At 40.4% G+C, this 21,480-nt stretch overlaps 1 protein-coding gene across 1 annotated transcript in view; it reads right to left on the bottom strand.

Annotated features, from left to right (window-relative positions):
* Window positions 1-21,480, bottom strand: part of LOC125437805 (pleckstrin homology domain interacting protein) — a 93,232-nt gene that overhangs the window by 6,949 nt on the left and 64,803 nt on the right. Inside the window, exons 22-37 of the mRNA XM_048505808.1 lie at window positions 19,501-19,620; window positions 18,080-18,187; window positions 17,185-17,309; window positions 16,143-16,225; window positions 14,354-14,465; window positions 13,544-13,605; window positions 10,803-10,958; window positions 10,169-10,289; window positions 8,983-9,108; window positions 7,892-7,964; window positions 6,560-6,610; window positions 5,999-6,148; window positions 4,668-4,820; window positions 3,765-3,928; window positions 980-1,245; window positions 374-535 (exon numbers count right to left, since the gene is read on the bottom strand). Of these exons, the coding sequence (XP_048361765.1) occupies window positions 374-535; window positions 980-1,245; window positions 3,765-3,928; window positions 4,668-4,820; window positions 5,999-6,148; window positions 6,560-6,610; window positions 7,892-7,964; window positions 8,983-9,108; window positions 10,169-10,289; window positions 10,803-10,958; window positions 13,544-13,605; window positions 14,354-14,465; window positions 16,143-16,225; window positions 17,185-17,309; window positions 18,080-18,187; window positions 19,501-19,620 (2,032 nt within the window). The remainder of the gene's footprint in view (window positions 1-373; window positions 536-979; window positions 1,246-3,764; window positions 3,929-4,667; window positions 4,821-5,998; window positions 6,149-6,559; window positions 6,611-7,891; window positions 7,965-8,982; window positions 9,109-10,168; window positions 10,290-10,802; window positions 10,959-13,543; window positions 13,606-14,353; window positions 14,466-16,142; window positions 16,226-17,184; window positions 17,310-18,079; window positions 18,188-19,500; window positions 19,621-21,480) is intronic.

Here is a 21,480-nt window from a genome sequence, read left to right as displayed (position 1 = left end):
AAGTGAGTTATATCCACCTTTTTCTTTGTACGAACAGTATGATACAAATAGAAGATTATATTTAAAAATTTTAAGTACATGGAGTGAGCAACTGCTTTCTACAGTTACCTTTTGAGCACAAGCATCATATGCAGAAAGCTTAAGTATGACAGAGGCTCCCCATTCGTGTGTTTAGCCACCATCATCACTAGAAGCTCCATCGAATGCAATATTTAAGAATATTCCATCTGTTTAAGTGGGAAGGTCTCACTTATTGGAACCAGCTTCCAGGTAATCAACTAATGCTCTGACAGAGACATCTCTCTGTGAACCCAGGTGTACAGATTTAGTGACTGTACCCATTACCATTAAAAATTAATAAACAGGCCCTTACCCTGTGGGCTGAGAGCAGATAACTTTGGTTTCCGTTTGACTGGTTTGTCTCTCTCCACATTTTCCTTTGTAGTATTATTCCTGGTGTTGTGAGTGTAATTGGTTTGATCAGGGACTAATGAAGGATTCTGGTTCTTAGAATGTTTGCTGGAATTCTCCAGTACTGAGAAGACAAAATTGTAAGATCAAAAAATGGTTTTCATCACAATATTGTAGCAGAACATTTAGCAAAATACCTTTTCAGTTAAGGACTAAAATAATTTTTGAATTAAAAAACAACCTGATGAAGTCCCATTTTAGATTATTTGAACCATCCATTTTTATTTCTCCAGGTTTTCCTAAAGCTGCACAATTTGCATCATTAGGTTTTTCTACTCAAATGCTAGTGATATAGGCTACGTACAACCAGAAGTCCAGGTCATGATCAGGCCAGTCCCCTTTCACGTGGCTTTTGTCCATGCAGATCCCATGATTGGGAGAGGGGGAGAGGAGAAGGGAAACCCTTCCTCCCCTTTTTCATCAGTAGAAAATGTAATCCATTATGAGTGCAATAGGAATCATGATATTATAGATACAGAAACTAATGATAATCACAGTGTTGACCAACCTGATTTCCCTGATGCAACAGCAGCAGTAGTTTTCACAGGTAAAGATTTCCCTCCTGATGATGTAGATGGCTGTTCATTCACAGCCATTTCTGTTACTGCCCTAGTGCTCCTAGTTCGGACCAAAGTGGCAGATTCAGTTGCTTTTCCATTCATCTGAGCCGTAACATTTCTCAAGGATGTTAAACGCATAGGTGTAGAGGTTGTAGGCACCGCTGGGGATTCAGCTTTCAGCTGCGGTTTTAGTAGCCGTCGCTTTCTATCAGGACTAAAAGCAGAGTGATATGACTGGTGAATGGTGTTAGTTTACAGGATAAAAAAAAATAAAGCAACACAACCTGCATGAGCACATGAATTGCCTCTCTTTCCCCTCCATCCTGGAGTTATTTCAGAAAGTGTGAAAAGGAAGAACGAATGCCAAAAAGTGAGTTGTCAGGATTTAGACAAGGGGACACCAAGTTGTTGACCAACTGGAATTTTTATATTGGTGAGGCACCACATTTAGAGGGTCTGAAAAAATACAGATGAAAAGTTAATTGATACTAAATTAGGAGTTACGGGGAAAATGTTCTGCCTATAGCAACTGGGTGTGTGACATACTTGGGAGCAAGTTCCCCAATGAAGTTAGAAGAAGTTCCTTCCTTATGGGAAAATGCCAGACATTTGTTTAGTTCAAACAGTCATGAAAGTTCAGGAGGTCTGAGTGTTTGCTCAGCATCAGGCTTCTCTGTACCGACTAAGGTAGAGAGGGATGAAATACATCGTTGTTTCTTTTCTCTTTCCTTGCCTCTGCTTCTCCATATCCTTAGCTTTATGTCTTACTTAGTCAATCATAGGATTCAGTCCCTACAATTTATGTACAGATGAACATATTTTGAGTAGCAAATCCACAGCCTCTTCTTAACAGATGTATAAGCTTATAAACTTACAAACTGTTCTTGGTTCAGAAGGAAACAATTCTTTCAATTTTCAGCACCGGCCAGCTGGGCAGATGGTTTACTAAATGACCCTCGTGAAAGCCACAAAGATACCACTTTCCCAAGTAAAATCTGTCTTCAATTTTTAAAGAGATAATCCGAAATAAATACTTAAATAGATAACCACACAATTCCTGAAAAAACAAAAACTGCATGAACTGTGGAAGGAAGGGATTAAAAATCCACAGTAGGGGCAAAGTGTCAATAAAAGAGCAAGGCACGGAAAAAACAGAGATTGTCTTACAACAGAAAACCCTATACTATTGAGAAAACTCAGCAATCAAGGAATAAGAGGGGAAGTCCTCCTATGGATTAAAAACTGGTTGAGAAACAGGAAGCAAAGAGTGGGTGTAAATGGGAAATTCTCACAATGGAGAGATGTAAGGAGTGGTGTCCCCCAAGGATCCGTTTTGGGACCAGTGCTCTTTAACTTATTCATAAATGACCTGGAAGTAGGGGTGGGTAGCGTGGTGGCCAAGTTTGCAGATGATACCAAATTATGTAGTGTGGTGAGAACCGCAAAGGATTGCGAAGAGCTCCAAGCGGACCTTGATAAATTAGGTGAGTGGGCTAAGAAATGGCAAATGCAGTTCAATGTAGCAAAATGTAAAGTGATGCACATAGGGGCAAAAAATCCAAACTTCACATACACGCTACAGGGGTCAGTGCTATCAGTCACAGACCAGGAAAGGGATTTAGGCGTCTTAGTTGATAGTTCCATGGGAATGTCAACTCCATGCATGGCAGCTGTGAAAAAGGCAAACTCTATGCTGGGGATAATTAGGAAAGGAGTTGAGAATAAAACTGCAAAGATTGGTCATGCCCTTATATAAAGGCAGGTGGTTAGCAGCCACAAGCACTTTGGAGTACTGTGTTCAGTCTCGGTCACCACATCTCAAAAAAGCATATTGAGGGAGGATTAGAAAAAGTGGCAGAGAAGGGCAGACGAGAGGATGATTGAGGGACTGGAGCACCTTCCTTATGAGGAGAGGTTGCAGCATTTGGGACTCTTTAGTTTGGAGAGGAGACGTCTGAGGGGGGGATATGATCGAAGTCTATAAAATTATGCATGGGGTAGAAAATGTTGACAGAGAGAAATTTTTCTCTCTTTCTCACAATACTAGAACCAGGGGGCATTCATTGAAAATGCTGGGGGGAAGAATTAGGACTAATAAAAGGAAACACTTCTTCACGCAACATGTGATTGATGTTTGGAATATGCTGCCACAGGAGGTGGTGATGGCCATTAACCTGGATAGCTTTAAAAGGGGCTTGGACAGATTTATGGAGGAGAAGTCGATTTATGGCTACCAATCTTGATCCTCTTTGATCTGAGAAAGCAAATGCCTTAACAGTCCAGGTACTCAGGAGCAACAGCCGCAGAAGGCCATTGCTTTCACATCCTGCATGTGAGTTCCCAAAGGCACCTGGTGGGCCACTGTGAATAGCAGAGAGCTGGACTAGATGGACTCTGGTCTGATCCAGCTGGCTTGTTCTTATGTTCTTACTTGCTTCTATTAAAAAGTATTGATGCAACCCCAAATACAGTCTCCATAGAAGGTGATTTGGGCTCAGCAATGAATAAGGAACTCCTCAAAGCAGAGGAGAACTATAAACAGCAACCTTTTTATGGTTGTGACACCTGGGATAACTGGAAAGAAGGAATAAGGACTAACCCTGGATACGATCAGAGACTCAGATGATAAAACCTTTCTATGCATTATAGGAATCAGTTTAAAAAGGTATTGAGAAACCTTCACCAATGTAAACAATTCTACTACATTCAAATACACTATATAAATCATCATACCTTGATGCAGTGCTACTAGAAAGAGAACTGCTTCTACTTCTTTTCTTCCTCCTCTTTTTGATTGTGTTTCTTTTATGAAAACGCAAAGCAGTCTTGTAATCTGATAAAATGGAACTTATATGTTCCTCAAAGAAGGCAGACAGACGCAGGCTCATGCTGTAAATCTATTAAAAATATTAGAACTCTGTTATTATATGCAAGTAAATCCTGAACAAAGTTTGCTTCAAAATGTAATTTTCTGCTGACATAATTTATTGTATTAAGTGGTATAAATCACTGCATATAGCCAGAGCCTCTGGAATCACAGGAACACTGCCTGCGTACTGAAGATATGAGCAGGGCTTAATCGGGCGAGTTTTCAGGCAATACAACCAGATGTTGGCAAAATGGGAGTTCTCTCTGCATCAGCCTTGCCTATATCCTGCTCCACTTCACTCCATGCTTTATAACAGTGGTGGCGAACCTATGGGCACTCCAGATGGCCATGCTGGCAGGGGCTGATGGGAATTGTAGTCCATGAACATCTGGAGTGTCATAGGTTCGCCACCACTGCTTTATAAGCTGGGATGGATCTAATGCTTATCCAAATTTAATAAGTTGTCCATTTTTTCCTGGCTGAGAAGGTGGCAGTGATCCCTTCAGCAAGCTTGCTGTATTTGTGGAAAGTCCGGATCCAGCCCTTGAAAGCCAAAGCTGCAGTTTCCATAGTCTTTCTTTGTGCCAGATAAGGTATCCTTCCCAGTAAAAGTACTTACTAGGTCTTGAAAAGGGGTCTAGAAATTAAACATTACAGCTGCCTTTAGTATTCATATTACAATCTATACTTCCATAACTTTTCCAAGAATGAGCAAAGCACAGATAGCATATCATTTACATTTTTAGGAATAAATTGTAAAGCCATACTCTTGATCTTTTGCATGGTGTATAAACTTTGGAGTTGCTGAAGATCAGTCTCACATCTTTACACAACTCCATTGGTGACTCATAATTCCCCACTTCCAGTGTTTCGCGAACAGTAGCAAAATCCATTGGAGTATCAATGATGTCTCTGTAATCCTTAAAAAAAAGTGTAAATAATTCTGTTTAATAATCTGAGAGTATATTACTGATATCTGAAAATAATGACATAAATTATAGACAGGATAGATAAGGCTATGTTGGAGTTAATATAGTGTCTTTATACAGGTTCTGAATACCGATTAAATTCCTAGCTTTTAAATATACACTGATGAGTCTGAATTTGTACTGACTATGAAACGTGCCTTGAGATCATGGTGAATACCTCAATGAGGATGTCAACTCAGTGTGTGCAGCAGTGGTGGGGAAAAGCAAATTCAATTTCTAGTGATTATTAGGAAAAGTACATAAAACAAATGGCCAGTGTCATAAGACATCTACATACGTAAATTATTTGGCCACATTTGGAATACTGTGTACCATTCTCGTTGGCAGAGTGGGCATCCAAAATGGTTATATCCCACAAGCAAAGGCTAGTTGTTGCCACCTGTAATTTATCAAAAAGATGATTGGGCTGGGCCGGGGGTGATGGAAAAGTTACTACAGTGACAACTTACCAAAAAAGCAACAAGAACTATTTTTGTAACAGCAGTAAGAACTACCATTGCCACCACGTGGAAAATGGAAAATGTCCCCTCTCGAGGATTGGGAGGATAAAATAAAAGAGGGGACATTTTCCATTTTCCACGTGGTGGCAATGGTAGTTCTTACTGTCTTACTGATTTCTGTCAGCAACAAGTGACTTTCTCACCGCACCTCTTGCTGCAGCCCAAAATGTCCACCCAAAATGCTATTTCTTCAGTAGAATTTCAGAGCACATTCCAAATGCAGTGGAAGACAACAGCAGATTAAATATATGAACTACTCATAAATCCTTCAATCTGTGGAAATGTTCTGTGGCCTTGGCTACTATTCACAATGAATAGACAGAATCTCCATTATCAAAGGCAGCAACTCTGGGTGGAAACTTCGAAGAAAGTTACAATCCTCAAAGCCTGCTTTTGGGTCCTTGCCCTTACCACACCTCACACCATTCCCTGGAGTCTGTCAAGCATCGGGAGGAGATGCAAGAAGATACAGTGGATGCCAAGAAAGATTTAGTCATGCAAAAACACAGCAGTTCGTTAAAAGTTAAGAATATGTAAATGCAACGTCATATTCACTCTACCCTTCAATTCACTATGATTGGCAGCAATTATAATTTTTCAAACGCTTACTGGATACTCCAAAAGATCTACTGGTTGGCGAAAAGGTTCAGAATCTTCACACTGAAAAATAAGATTCAACAACTCCTGGCACTGTCTTTTCCATGCTTGGATATCATACGACTGAGCCCTGTTACGCAACCTCCGCTTTGGCTGATGATCCTGAAATGTCAAGATTGAACTTCATTTATTTAATAAATAGATATTTCAGCAAATTAAAAAATGAAGAAATTGATCATTCCTTTAATTTGGGAAGTATTTCTTCAGCTAATGAACTAGTAACATGGATTAATAACCATTTTACAAAGGGGACCAAATTGAGAAAAGTAATCATCAGATCTACTTGTCAGAATCAGCTTTTCAAACAAGAAACAAAACACACCCTTTGTGCTTCTGCACTGGATTTTATTCAATAACCACAACTAATATACTGCAGTGCTCGACCCACCATTTGGGTCACAATAACCTGTATAAAATCTGTATTTAAATATACGTCATCAAACAAATCAACCTTGACAAATTATTGCATCATTATACATTTCCAGAGCAGATCACTAATATAAAACAAATTACCTTCCTCTTCCTAGTAGAAGTTCCGGGCATGTTAGTATCTTTCTCTTCTTCCTTTAAGCAATAAAATATTCATCACAATGGAAAAATACTGCAATTTGAAAAATATTTAATTGCAACAGAATTTAGTTGAAATGTTCAAATATTTTTGCACACATACTGTTGAATACTGAATCCATCTCCACCCTAAGATATAATTGCCTAAGCTTTGAAATGCGTGGCAACGAAACACTCCTACCCAATCACAGTATAAGACTCACTTCCAATCAAGCTGTCATGTGTGATGCTTGTCTGGAAGTGAGTCCTGTGGGGTGACTGGCCACTGTCCTGCGGCAGTCCCCTGCCAAACCACCCACCCACAGAGTCAGCCAGCCTGGTGAACCAGCACCCCAAAATAACCTTGCCACAGCCTCAGGAGGAGCTGGGCCAAGAAGTAGCAGGAAAGGTGGGTTGCCGACATGTAGGAAGAACAGTGGTACAGGAGCAGCTTGTGGCAAACCTGCCTCAATGACAGGAAGTGAAGCTCTGCGAGGCAACTGGCCCGCTGCCCATCATCGCAGCAAGGTGGGTTTTGGGGTGCAGGTTCTCTGGGTGAGACTGGCTGTGGGCGGCAGGGGTCAGGGGGTCTTGGTTGGAAGTGAATCCTGCGCAGTGATACATGGTTTGGCTGAAAGTGAATCCTGTGCAGTGATCGGGTAGGAGTGCATAGGAGCCGGGGGGAGGGGCATTGCAGCTGGCACTGGGGGGCTGGGAAGGAAGAAAGGCAGGAGGGATTGCCCCCCTCAGTGAGTGCAAACCCATCAAGTTTTCAAGCTCCTATTGTATTTATAATTTAATAGGCTTTACTGATAGTTACTTCATAATAGAACAATGGAGTAGGGACTGGATATCATCCCTTGTCTTTAAAAACATGGAGAACTCAATGTGCCAAGTCTATGCAATTCCCTCACCTTACAGCTAGTAATAATCTGTGTTAACGCACCAAACTGAGAAAAGGTTAATTCCACTATATTTGGATGTAATTCTAGCCTAAAGTCAATTCTCCCCTGGCAGGTTACACTGCATTGTAACTTCTATTTGTACTGGACTTCAAATAATATTAGCTGGACTAGGAGCCAAGTGGATTATTATATAGGGTTTGATTCACCCAATTCCCCTTGCCCCTGTACTGCCAACCCATATGGCTTTTACTCATGTGGCACAGCCTTTGCTTGCGGTCAAAGGAGATCTCTCCATCCTTTGTAACTTACTGTGACTGTATTATTATACAAACAATAATACATAGATAAAACCATATTGTTCCAAAGTTTTATATGACATATTGAATGTGCTTACCTCCTCTGAGTCAGATAAGACTTTTTTCTTCATGGTATTATACAGCGGAATTATATCATAGCAAGTCTGATCTCTGTTCAATACAAAAACCCTGCTTGTTAATGAATTTATTTGGATCCACATTTGCATGAAGTATTTACATACATAATAATTAAAAGTTAATATTTCCTAATTTAATAAACAGCTTTGTTAGAATAAAGGTTTCCAAGTAAATTGTAGCTCCTAAATTTGAGTTTAATTTAAGGGAAGCTATCTGACTCAATTGCATCGTCCTGCATATAGGCTATAGACCTACACCAGGGGGAGGGAACCTGCGGCTCGAGAGCCGCATGCGGCTCTTCTGCCCTTGCACTGTGGCTCCACGAGCCGAGCCACTGGCCCCATCCTTGCCCACCCTGCACGCAGCAGGGCAGGCACATCCATGCGCTTCTCAGAATGGGCGGAGTAAAAGGTTTTAAAAAACCCTATATATATAGTGTTATCTTTATTTTAAATGTCAACAATTATTTGCGGCTCCAAGTTGTAGTCGACCCACGCGGTCAGCGTAAGAACGAGACGAGACGCGGAGATAACATCTGGTGGAGATCGCCAGCAGCGGGAGACCGGAGGTCCGTGTTCCTAGCGAATCTCCCGTCTGCCGGTTCCTGGCACCTTTTATTGTTACTCTATCGGGGGCGTGAAGGAGGGAGGACTGGGGGGAGTTCCGGGAGAGCGGGAGGTCGGGAGATCATCAGGTGATGCATGATCTCATCTGGCTACGTGCGGAGAAGAGCGTACGCGTCTGAGCCTAATCCTCACCTGGGGGCAAGATCATTGTCCCTGCGCCCGGTGATTGAGCCAGACAGTTCACGACCTGTGACTCATGGGGGGATGAGGAGTGGGGGTGCGATGCAACCGGCAAGGCCGCAGGTCCGTTGGCGTGCCAACGTTCTACTACGGCACTGCCGGGTCGGCAGTGCACTACTACACCAAGTGTTTTCTTTTCCCGTGGAAAATGGGTCCAAATGGCTCTTTGAAAGTTAAAGGTTCCCTACCCCTGATTTACACATTACTCATAAACAAAACCATGTAAAATAATTCTGTTAGCTTACTTTATGAAGTGCAATAGGAGATCTGTAACAAACTTGGCAGATTTGACAATTGGACTTCCAGGTTCATTGAATGTGCGTGTATTATATTCTATATATCGAACTTCCCACATAAGTGATGAAAGTCGCCTTTGAAATGGAAAAGAGAATAAAAATAGTGAAATATTAAAATTTAGTCCAAATATCTGATCCATACTGCAACAACTGGCACAAATTGGTAATAACAACTTAACATTTAGTAAACTTGACTCAAGCATATTTAGAAGCCCTTGTCTTCCTTTGTTCAACTCAACAGGGCATACTATCAGTATCATCCTTCTCAGTGGCTACTTCATAACAAGGCAAGTATATAATTTTAAAAAAATAAATAACATTTAAAACAGTATGTAAAATGTACTCTGCCATGCTTTAAGGATCTTGCCTTGTCATGCCTCAGTACAGAAATCAAGTACTGGGGCTATGCTCTGGTTAATTCTGGCTCAAATTACGGCACTCGAAATCAATACAATAGGATTCACTTGCATAACCAGAAATGTGAGACAAGGTCACAAGATAATGGAAGATAGGAAACCTACACAATACCTACATCTAGATATTTATGTACTGAAGAATGTATGTTGTTGGTAATATTTCTTGGGACAGACAGCTACAGGGCTCAGAGGGATAAGGGCCCATGCAAACAGAGTTTGAGCAAAAAAAGAAACCAGGTAACTAAGCAGTCCGCAAGGCAACAAGAAGACTTTTTAGAAGATTATTCAAAAGCTATGGCCTCCTAAGTCAAGTTATACATAGCAAGATTAACACTAACCAGAGGAAGTTCTGACCTGGATAGCCAAGGCTAGGCCAATTTTATCAGATTTCATAAGCTAAGAAGGGGCAGCCTTGGTTAGTATTTGGATGGGAAACCAACAAAATAGGGCTACTGCAGAGAGGCAGGCAATGGCAAAACCCCTCTGAACATCTCTTGCCTTAAAAACCTACTGGGTCACCATAAATTGGCTGCCACCTGATGGCAAAAAAACAAACTAAGACTATCCCACCATAGCATGCTCATTTAGCAGAGATGTACATAGCTCAGCCAAAAACATTACTACTTCAGTACTGCTTAAAATAGTCTTGGAAATTGCCTTTATGTGAAAAATGTCTGAAGAATCATTATACAATGTCAAAAAGATAACTCAGAACAAACCTGTAAAACCTATTTTCCAGCCTCTGCTTAATAGTACTGAGATCAGTAGGGTATGCAACAACAGTGCAGTACATTGGATAAGCCTGAAAATCCACAGGTGCCACAAAAGGAGATGCAATATCTAAAAATTAAAAAAAACACCCTTGTAATTACAATACTGGAGACACGACATACATTATTACTTTTAGAAGCGGTGCATGCTAAAAAAAAAAAAAATAAAAAAAAAAAAAAAAATTAAAAAATAAAAAAAAAAAAAAAAAAAAAAAAAAAAAAAAAAAAAAAAAAAAAAAAACTAAAAAAAAAAACTTGAAAGATAATTAGATATGTGCTAATTTTGCAAGCTTTTCAATAAGCAGGGTCAAGCAAAAGTGGCAGATCAGACCAACTACTGATTAGATCTTTGGCCACTGTATTCAATTACTAACACAAATTTTGCTTTCATTTGCATGGAAATGTCTTTTTGTGTAGAAGTTCCATGTGGGAATCAGTCCCCCAAACCCAAAAACCTTAATTTCAAGAATCACTTTAAGAAAATAATTAAACTTATATAGCAAAATTTAAGAGCCCACAAGAACTTGAAATGTTACACAGACACTCATGGAGAATTAACATATTTTCTCACAAGAAATATTACCCAGAGTCATCAACTGGTTTATCCCTGATATTATTCTTTCACATTCATCATCTCGGGTCCTGGAGCCCCATTCTCCATCCAGAGGTTTATAGATCAATGCTCTACTTTCTGCATTTGTTAAAGGAACACTAGTTCCTAGCTCTTCCGGAAACACAGCTGAAATAAAACAAATGATCAATATTAATAGTTGATAAAATTATTGTTACAAATGTAGAGATTACATACCTATGAAGAAAACAGAATAATAATGTACAGGGTAACTAATCCTTTGTAAATCAGTGCTAAATATATTCAGAAGAAAAATGAAATATATTTTGCACTAAAACTGCATTTCCTATCATCTTCCATGAAATTGCAAGTTGACCATTTCCATCCAGAAAGTTTTGGGGTTATAACTTTGGAGTACATAAGCGAGTTACCATTCAAAAAGTTCAATCTCTGATATTTCCACATCAAAGGTTTTCATGTTTTAATGCTGGGGAAGCAACTGCTAGTATCCTTGAAAAGTACTACTAGAGTAAGTAGTACTGAAGTAGATGGATCATATTCTGGTTTAGACAAGTTTCATATTTCTTTAGATAGTCTCATATTTCTTTCCCTTACATTTATTCAAGTTACAATTAACTATACGTTTTTGTTGTTTAATTAAATCTGACATCATACTACATAAACACAATATTGTCACTAACCAGTTATAGCCTGGGATGTGTTAGATTTTGAGCATTTCTAAAGCTTAGATGCTGTTAGCCAGTCTAAATGAGCCTTTAAAAAACCAATATTTGAAGCCTAATATTCAGAGCAAGATAAAATTTTAGGACTGGGAAAGAAAATTTTAGTAGTATCTGGGCAGATTCAACTTCTGTAAGCTACTCTTAGGAAGCTTAATCTACTTTTTAATTTTTTATTTTTAATATCCCACGCCTCCCTTTTCGAGCTAGGGGGTGGAGTACAACATTCATATAAGCAATAATGATAAAACATTTAAGCATCCAATAAAACAACATATCCCAAGTGCAGATTAAGTTCAATCAACACAGCAATAATACTGCTGCATTGAGCAGATCTTGACTACTTGTAAAACATTTAGTCAAGGATGACAATAAAGATGTTAAATAATTGGTTGGATAGTAGGTTAGTGTGAGGAGGCCCAGATCATAAATGGTAGCTGCTTTAGACATATGCTTGGTGGAACAGCTCTGTCTTACAGGCCCTGCAGAATTGCCTTAAGTCACGCAGGACCTGTGACTGTTCCACCAGGCAGGGGGCAGGGCCAAAAACAGCTGGCCCTGGCTGAGGCAAGCTGGACATCCTTGGGGCCGGGAACAGCTCTTTCATCCATTCTAGACCAGCTCCCAAACAATTGGCCACAATTGGCATCTTGAAAATGGCATCTGGATGTCCACTCATCAGATACAACTTGGTGTCAACAGAATATTGGTGACACCCTACTCCAAACCTCTGGATTAACCTGGTGAGAGGTTGCATATAGATATGAAACACTACTGGTGACAGAATGGCTCCTTGTGGGATGCCTCATTCCAACACATGGAGTGCAGAGGATCTCTCGCCAATGGCAACCCTCTGTCCCCAGTCCTGGAAAGCAGAATGCAGCCGCTGCACTCCTATGCCAGCAAGGTGGTTGGTCAAGATGTCATAACTGACCAAGTCAAATGATGCTGATAGATCTAAAAGTATCAGCAGCCCTGACCCACCTCAGTCCAGGTCATTAAGAGCGACCAAAGTAATCCCTGCCCCATGGCCAGCACAGAAGCTGGACTGGAACTGATCTAGGGTTGGTTTCATTTAGAAAGGACTGGAGCTGCTCCACAACTACTCTCTCAATTATCTTACCCAGAAACAGCAAGTTCAAAACTAGCCGGTAATTGGATAGATCTTGAGGATCTAAGGATTGTTTCTTTAAAAGTGGTTTTATCAAGGCCTCTTTTAGTCCGTCAGTTCAAGAGACAGACTGACGATATTGTGTAAGGGAGTCTGCACTGCACCCCCACTGGCCTTGACTAGCCAGGATGGGCACGGATTCAAGAGGCACATGGTAGGCTCAACAGTTCCAAGTATTCTGTCCACATCGTCCTGGGAGAGGCAGCTGAAGTAGTCTAACGCAGGGCCAGAAGATGGATGAGGGGCCTCCAGTTCACTGCTGCTTTGTAACTGATCATCTCCACACATCTATTTAAATATTTATACACGAAGCAGCTCACAACACTGTTTGACCTTCCACCATTTTTTCCTTAAAACAACTGTACTATGGTTAGGCTGAAAGAGTGTCTTGCTCAAAGACACCCAGCAAACTTTAGTTGCAGGATGGGGGTTCAAGCACAGATGTACTAGACCTTAGTTTGCCATTCTAACCACTACATTTTTTTATTTTACTGTATTTATATCCCACCCTTTTCCATTTAAAGACAGACTCAGAGTGGCTTACAATGCAAAATATAATAAAAGAATGCATTCTTCATAAAATCCAAGAGGCAGAATGTCAGAAAACTAGCCCAATTAAGGACAGGGAAGGGGGAGCTGAGGAGCAAATGTCCACTGCATTAGTAGAGCTCTGTTGGACTGAAACTAGCCATCTCATTTTCTATTACATTTAGAACAGTAAAGAGAAACCGTGCTTCATTTTCCCCCTTCTTTTAGAACATAAACACCTTTACACTTTATCACATACGTACACAGTAAGGTCTGTCTCCTTTCTGTACATCTAGGGGAAAGTAGACACATACCATTGTCTGGTATAGGCTCCATATCCCAAGGACTCATTTTCTCAGTGTCTCCATTGTCCCAACTTCAAGAAAAAAATACAGTCAAATTTCCTATTATTAGCATTTCTTACATGAATGTCTGCCCCCTCAAATATTTAAAGTGAATGCCAAAAATAAAACCTAATATGTAACCATTAAACATATGGGAGAGAGCAAATATTTCAATGTTGTCCCAGGTATTAATGGCTACCTGCTCTCACTTGAGGACGGGCATCTGTGTAGTCAAACGTACGTTCCGTAAGGAAGCTCTTGGATTGGTACATCATGGGATTGAGCTAACAGAAGTCACAAACAATCTCAAAGAACATTCCAGATGTTAGACCATTACTCCAACCCATCATCACAACTAGGAAATGACAGTTCTAGCTTTTCAGTGTTTTGTCAGACCCTCAACAATGTTCCAGTATTTATTGCAGCTTCTTTAATTGTGTGAGAAAAATATAGGATCTTGACTTTCAGAAACAACCTTTAATTCAAAATGTGTAAAATGAATCAATTGGAAAGGAAGGGGGATGGTGGAGAGGACAAATGGCTAAAGCAACTAAAATGCAAGAAAGGGGAATAAACTGAAGCTAGACGAGTAAGCATCCAATAATCCTCTACTCCTCAATCACCCACACTTAGCATGGCATGCTGGTATGATATAAGGGATAGATTTTGATTGTAAACTGCTTTTGGAAACTAATGTGGATGAAAAGTGGGGTATAAATTGCATTAAATAAAGAAGCGTGACAGGAGTAAAATAAATATTCTATTTACAAAATTACTAACCAGACATTGTAGCACTGAAACAAGCTGTCAGGATAATCAAGTTGAAGTGGTTCTTGGCTTTCAATTGTTCCAAACCACCAAGCATCATCAATTACTGACCTAAATCGATCACCTAGATAAAAATGTAAAGAACCACGTTTACTCAAAAAAGGCAAATCTAGCAAATGTTACCAATATTCTAAATGTCATGTTGACAACTAATTGTTCAGTCAGAAGATACAAAACATTAGTGAGACCTGCCCCGTGCCCCCCACCCCCCCGCCCATGATAACTGCAACTGTAGTAGCTTACCCCAACAGAGGCCTTGTGAGGCAACTTCTCATCTCATGCTAGGAAAGGGGACTATCCTGCCAGTCAGTCAGTTTTGTACCCAAACAAAATGGGGCAGGAGCCAAATCAACTCCTCAAATATAATTTGTAAATTGCCACATCAGAATATATTTCAGCATCTAGCCTTGAACAAACATTATTTACATTTAGATAAATCAATATACCTATTTTAAAAAATAAAGAGGGTTGCTGAAAGGTTTCCTCATTCTTTTAAATATATAACCTGAACTCTCAGCCTAACATTTACAGAATGGTTCCATATTCCTTATAGCAAAAAAAATAATAATCCAGCCTTATTCAGTTTTATCCAAAAATGCTATGTATTCATGGATTTTCAAAGGCTTTCATGGCCGGATTAAACTGGTTCTGGTGGGTTTTCCGGGCTGTGTGGCCGTGGTCTGCTGAATCTTGTTCCTAACGTTTCACCTGCATCTGTGGCTGGCATCTTCAGAGGTGTATCACAGAGGGAAGTCTGTTCCACAGTGTGTAACAGACTTCCCTCTGAAGATGCCAGCCAGATGCAGGCGAAACGTTCGGAACAAGATCCACCAGACCACAGCCACACAGCCCGGAATACCCACTAGAACCAGTATCCATGGATTGTTACTGACACTTGCCAAGTTCTGTAAAACCAAGATTTCTACATGGATCAAGCAAATCAGCACCTTTCTAAATCTATAAAGTCAATGAGATAATGATCACGCTTAAAGTTATATCAACAAACTGAATGCTTGCTTGTGCATACTAATTGAGAGAGATAGTCATAGGCTCACAAATTAGGAGATTCATTTTAAAAAAATTTCCCACCCCCTACAGACCCCATACTGCACCCAGGATTAGTTTGTGTGGGACTTGTGAACCCTAGAGGTAATGTTCAGAGGATACAACAGAGATCTGCTTGCAGTATTTCAGATATAACCCAATTTATTCATAGTTACAAGTTATTTTTACACAAAAGAATGTCAGTCTACGTGAATTCTATTTATAATCTGATACCACTAAAGCAAAGGGAATTTTTTTCTGTGATTACTGGCATATTGACTGAACGAAGCATCACAAAAGCCTTGCTAGACCAGTCTACCAACTTTTGGCCATCTAGCCCAACAGCCTATTTCCAACAGTGGTCAACTGTATTTGCTGACCATCATCCATCTAGAATATTTTTATCCCACTCTTTCTTTAAGGTCAGGGCACAGAAAATTCTCATTTCTTCATTTTATACTCATAAAAACCCTGCTTTACAAAACTACTTTCTCAGCAACTGGTGTAAAGAGGCACAAAGAGGCCCTGTGAAATAGGAGATTGCACTCAGCTCGTCAACCTAATAGCCACAATCTCACTTCTACGAAATGTATTAAATCACATTTTAATGTCATCTAAACCGGTGATTATCAACATGTCAGCAAATATATCAATTATGATTCGTAAAAAGTGCTTTGTCAGCTTTGATTGCACCTACCTATGTTCCATCGTCTGTGCCTTGCATCATCAAACTGCTGCCTTAAGACTAGAAAATCTATTACATCTGGCATGTCATGATATCTGGACATAACAAAAATGATGATGAGAACAAGTGAGCTATTTCGTGGCAAAAAAACCCTCTTTTCATTACACTCCAAATTCATATAAGAATTTAAAGCATTGTAGAACAATGTAAAAAAAATGGGCTAAGTCAGCCTGGGAATCCATGTCAACAATGGGGAAAACTGCAATTTTGAAAGAGGCATTTAATTCTTTTCCCATCCACTGTTCCTCTGCTCTATTACCAAAATTACATTTGCTGCACCCTTGGTGAGGAGGAGGAACATAAGGAAGGAGTGGTGAGATGGAGTCACCCACAGGTTATTTGACTTTGGATGACTGTGAACCTATAGGTTACTGGCAGAGGTAGGCACTGTATATCAGCAGCAAATAGTTAATGTAACCAACACTATTGTTGTTATGATGCTAGCAATCTAATGCTTAGTATCCATCTAGAGTTGCGTCTATCATCTTTAAAAGATATTTTGCTACGCTTTCACAAAAGCAAGGATCAAGATTATCTAAGATTAAAGGAATCCTAAGAGCATCAGTTAAATGACTGTATAGGAGTGAAGTAATGATGGGTTGGGTCATTCTGATCTCACAATGAAACAAAGTGTGCTCCAGTGATCATTACTTGGGTTTTCAGATCTGAGACAGAGAGAGAAAAGTTCCCTTCTGCAAGCACAGATACATGAGCAAAGTCTATCAAGTTTGCTATCCCACTGAAAACATCTTTGTATTGCATTCCGTTAAAACTCCGTTGGTTTTAAGTTCAGCTGACATAATAGGGCTTCCCACCCCCCGCACACAGAATTTCAGAACTGAACCTGCAAAAATCTAGTTACTAAAATAGTCCTTTTAAAGTCAGTTTCCTTCTATCAGCACCTTTTAATTTAAATCTGTATGTTTATTTACTTTATTGGATTTACACCCCGCCCTATCCCCAGTGGGGCTCAGTGAACAGTGATTTTCCTTACTTCATTGTAAAAGATCCTCCGGTCAATTTACCAGTATCTGGGTCAAGAAAGGCAAGTTTAAGACAGCACAGTGTGGGAAGCCCAACTTCATACTTGATTCCAACTATTTTCATCAGCTCTTGCTCCTGGTGGAAACAAAATATCTTTAAATTTACTGTCTGTGAAAAAAAGCTAAATAGCAAAATAGACAAAATGGCTGTTAAGGCTTTCCGATTCCTTTATGAAACTGTATGGTGATTTGGTGTTTGGTGCTGTATGGTGTTTTGAATGTTTACATATATGCAAGAACATCATTCAATAAATGTAGAGGAAAGGAAAAGAAACAAGGCACTTTACTTCACTTCATCCACTTACATTTAGTGTATCTTTTCTTATACAAGAGAGAAAACTGCGTTCCCAGTGATATTCTCGTCATAATGCATCTGACAATTCTGTTTCATCCCTTTCAAAATATTAGGGAGCTATCATAAATCACAGTTCTAATCAAACTGCACCCAGTTTAGAAACACTGTCTGTATTCCAAAGTGCTAGTTTAAACGCAACATAATTTATTAAAATATCATTCTGGTAGATGTATGGATACTGCTACTTAGAGCCAATTAACCATGGTTAAAAACTGGGACCTTGCTTCCTCTATTTGTCTTATCCAACTATGCTTACAAAATATATCAAATGTTAAAAGTTGCCAACTTGGTTCTTCACCAAGGTTTGCTGATTGGTTTTAAATGCTAGTTCAAATTCCTTTTTGAAGTGGCAACCATAAAGAACATTGGTGGTATTTGCACATGAAATAGGGCATATGGGGAGGCCACTGAGGGTATCACTACAAGACTTAATTTGTTTTAAATATATAAAGATAATTGGGGGGGGGGGGTGTGGAGAGGAGAAAACATACCCGTAACTCCATTTTATGCCATGGCTGTTTTTTGGGATTAATGCTGTATATTTTGTTCTTCTTTGCCATTAAAACATATGCTTCATGGCCTTGTCGGAAATAGTATACCTTAAAAATACAACAGAGAACTTGTGTATAATGTTTGTTAAAATGAAAACAATATACAATTAAACAGTTCAGCTCCTTCAAACTACAAGACATTTCTTTACAATGGTACTACCAGACCAATCCTGGGGTGGAGGGGTGGAGACATGACCTGGAAGTAGCGGCAGCTTGCGCCAACACATTTGCCCAAGTGGCACCTATGCTGGTGGGAAGAGTAAATAGGGTGGTTGGTGGGGCCCATAGAAGTCCACAGAACTCGACCCAGAAGAGGCTGTCTTCCGCACCAGCATTATGGAGGATGACGGAGCAACTGGAAGTGAAGCCGACTTTAGTGGACTTCCAATGGGCTTTTGGCCCAGGAACATCAGGCCCTTCCCTGGCCACAAACTACGCCATGGGAAATTGTGGCATAAGCCTGATTGCTCTATGAAGTAATTTGAGCGACAAGGAGGGTTTTTGAATTTTCCTTCTTCCTGTACTTTCTGAAACCCTTTAGGAGCACATCCTTGGCTGCTGTGGAGCTGCCCCCACCCCTCCATCCTGATTGGGCTGTAAATTATACATTCACACTGAATTAATCTCATAAAACACAAGACATATTCAAACATGTCTATGACAAATCAAAGTTTATTCATTCACGCTACAGCAAAAAGTACAACTGTGTATTATTATTTACATGCAGATCTAGAAAGTTGAGTCTGAATTAAAAGCCAGAAAGCGGTAGACAACAAAAGAAAGTAGTAGACAACAAAACAAACAGCATTGTGATGTTTGATATGTCACCATTTGTGGATAACTGATTAGCATATATGCTAATTAGTTATCCACAAACGGTGACATATCAAACATCACTCGTGTCTCTCTCTCTCTCTCTCTCTCTCTCTCTCTCTCTCTCTCTCTCTCAGTCATATGTTTCCTATATAGGTTTTCTTTAATTCATGGATCACAGTTTTCTTTTATATATTTTCATCCATAGGTGTTTCACAATTCCAAATTACTTTCCATTAAACACCTTCTGTACAAAAAGAATCATATTCTAAATAGCAGAAAGCAATTCTGATAATTTTGTTTAAGGTGGTTTAGTGGGAGCCTTGTTGCTTTTATATTGCACAGATCCCCTGAGAAAGCTTTATAGAAAAACATGTAGGAGTTATTTTGGAATAAATTTTTCTTGCCACACCAGTGTTTTCTTAATCTCTTTGCTTCAGTGGCCCTTTGCTTTCTTCTCATTTAAAAAAATGTTTAAAACGTTTTTTAAACTATTCTGATTATTTTAAAACAGAACCTAGATGAGAGACAGCATAAACAAAAAATACCTCATCACCCATTTGAGGTACAAATGGACATCGGCGAGGAACAAGGTCTGTAATCCACACTGAAGGCAGCCATTCTTCTAGTGTCAAACCATTTTCTGTTAACGCTCCTACAGCCAACCTCTAAAGAAATCCAAAATAAGGTTGAATTAATCTCTGACTCAGCATATCCAAATAGACTTGTACAAAAATTCATATAGAAAACTATTCTTGCTGGACATCATAAAAAATACAGAAAGAAAAGTTCTTGTAATGGCGGCAAACTTGGTATCCTGCTTGTATAGCCTTCCCACCACTGAAAAAGCCTTTATGGTGCTGAATAGATTTATGCGACCCAAAAGGGTCACCCAAGTCCAAATTTCCTGCTGCTGGTGCAACCCAGCTCGTTCCCCAGCCACACCCCCAGACTGCCCCCACTGCACCGGGGCAGGGGTCTTGTGAACCTGGTGCAGCATGCTGCATCATGTCCCAGCACTGGGGGAGGCTGGTGGCAGCTGCACGCCAGCAGTTTTGCCTCTCCACTGGCCCGTGCCCCAAGAAGGGCAAGCGTGCCACCGCAAGCCCTTTTGCCCCCCCCCCCCCCTTTGAATGGCACTCTTAAAACTTTTTCTAGCATTATTGTCTTTTGCAGACTCTGGTCTTCGCAAGTCTCTGTTTGGTTGTTTTAGTTTCTAGGAAGAGATCAGACTTGATTTGATCAAAAGCCCATTTGCAATGATAGACAACAAGAGTTGCCCTTCAGAAAGCATACGGAGGACAGACATTGGTACTGCAGTTTAATGGCTGTGTAGTGCAATCCTATTCAGAGTTACTCCCATCCATGCCCAGCTAAATCAATGGGTTAAAAGTGAGGTACCTCTGCATAGGACTGCACTGCAAGCCCCCAAGTGAAGCTGATGGAATAGAAATGTATAAAGCAAAACACTAATCGGCCCATTATGTATGGAACAGTTACCTAGGACCTCTTAGCTGGGCAGTGGGGCTGTAGTGGCATCGCCTCACATTTGTCCGTTTACACATGAAGAGGCAGCCCACAGCCTGCAGCACAGCTTTTCTACTTAACTCTGATAGGTCTCTGGTTCTCCCAGTTCTCAATTCCACCCATCAACAGCCTTTGAGGCACAGATATTATCAAACTTGGGAGTCTCAACACTAGAGCTGATATTCTCTCCCCCTCCCTTCCCACCCATATTCTCACTCTCACTGCCTCAGAGGAGAGGAGCGGAGAGGAGAGGAGCGGAGCGGAGAGGAGAGGAGAGGAGAGGAGAGGAGCGGAGCGGAGAGGAGCGGAGAGGAGAGGAGCGGAGAGGAGAGGAGAGGAGAGGAGAGGAGAGGCTTGTTTTATTTCAGAGTCTTGTCTGAAATAAAGTTCAGAGTCTTGTCTGAAATAAAGTTTTAAAAGCTTTCTTAATCATCGGGGAGGTTGGAAGCAAAGCAGGGAAGTGGACGGGGAACCAAAAAGACACCGTGTTTATACTGTTCCTTGCAAAAACCCTCTCTGATGTTATAATACTGAAATATCAATCTCTAGATATGTGCACTTAGAGAAGAAAGAAAGACCTGTCAGCATGGTGGGGGAAAGCGTGCAAAGTGGCTTGAGAGAGTGGGAAGGCTGGCTGTGGGTGAAGAGAAGATGACAGGCAAAAAGTGCACTGGCAAATCTGCCCACTCTTCCAGCGAAGTAAATTAGAAGTTATGCTAAAAGTGGTGTTGATTTCCGCGGAGAGAGTAAGTGAAAGTGGGGATCCAGGAACAGGTCCATACAAGAAATCTTGCTGCGACAAGACATTCACCCCCTTGTGCAGCAAGCACATTGGGCATAATCAGCCACTACGTATTTAGCATATGCTCTGAACAAAATGTCAAGATAATGTAAACAACCACTCACCCCCCATCCAGTGGTGGGATTCAGCAGGTTCGCACCACTTTGGCAGAACCGGTTGTTAAAATGGTGCTCGTAAACAACCGGTTGTTAAATTATTT

This window comes from Sphaerodactylus townsendi, linkage group LG01 (assembly GCF_021028975.2).
Source record: "Sphaerodactylus townsendi isolate TG3544 linkage group LG01, MPM_Stown_v2.3, whole genome shotgun sequence".
Taxonomy (NCBI): Eukaryota; Metazoa; Chordata; class Lepidosauria; order Squamata; family Sphaerodactylidae; genus Sphaerodactylus; species Sphaerodactylus townsendi.
The sequence above is the reverse complement of the archived record's forward strand: the minus strand, read 5'-3'. Positions and strand labels throughout refer to the sequence as shown.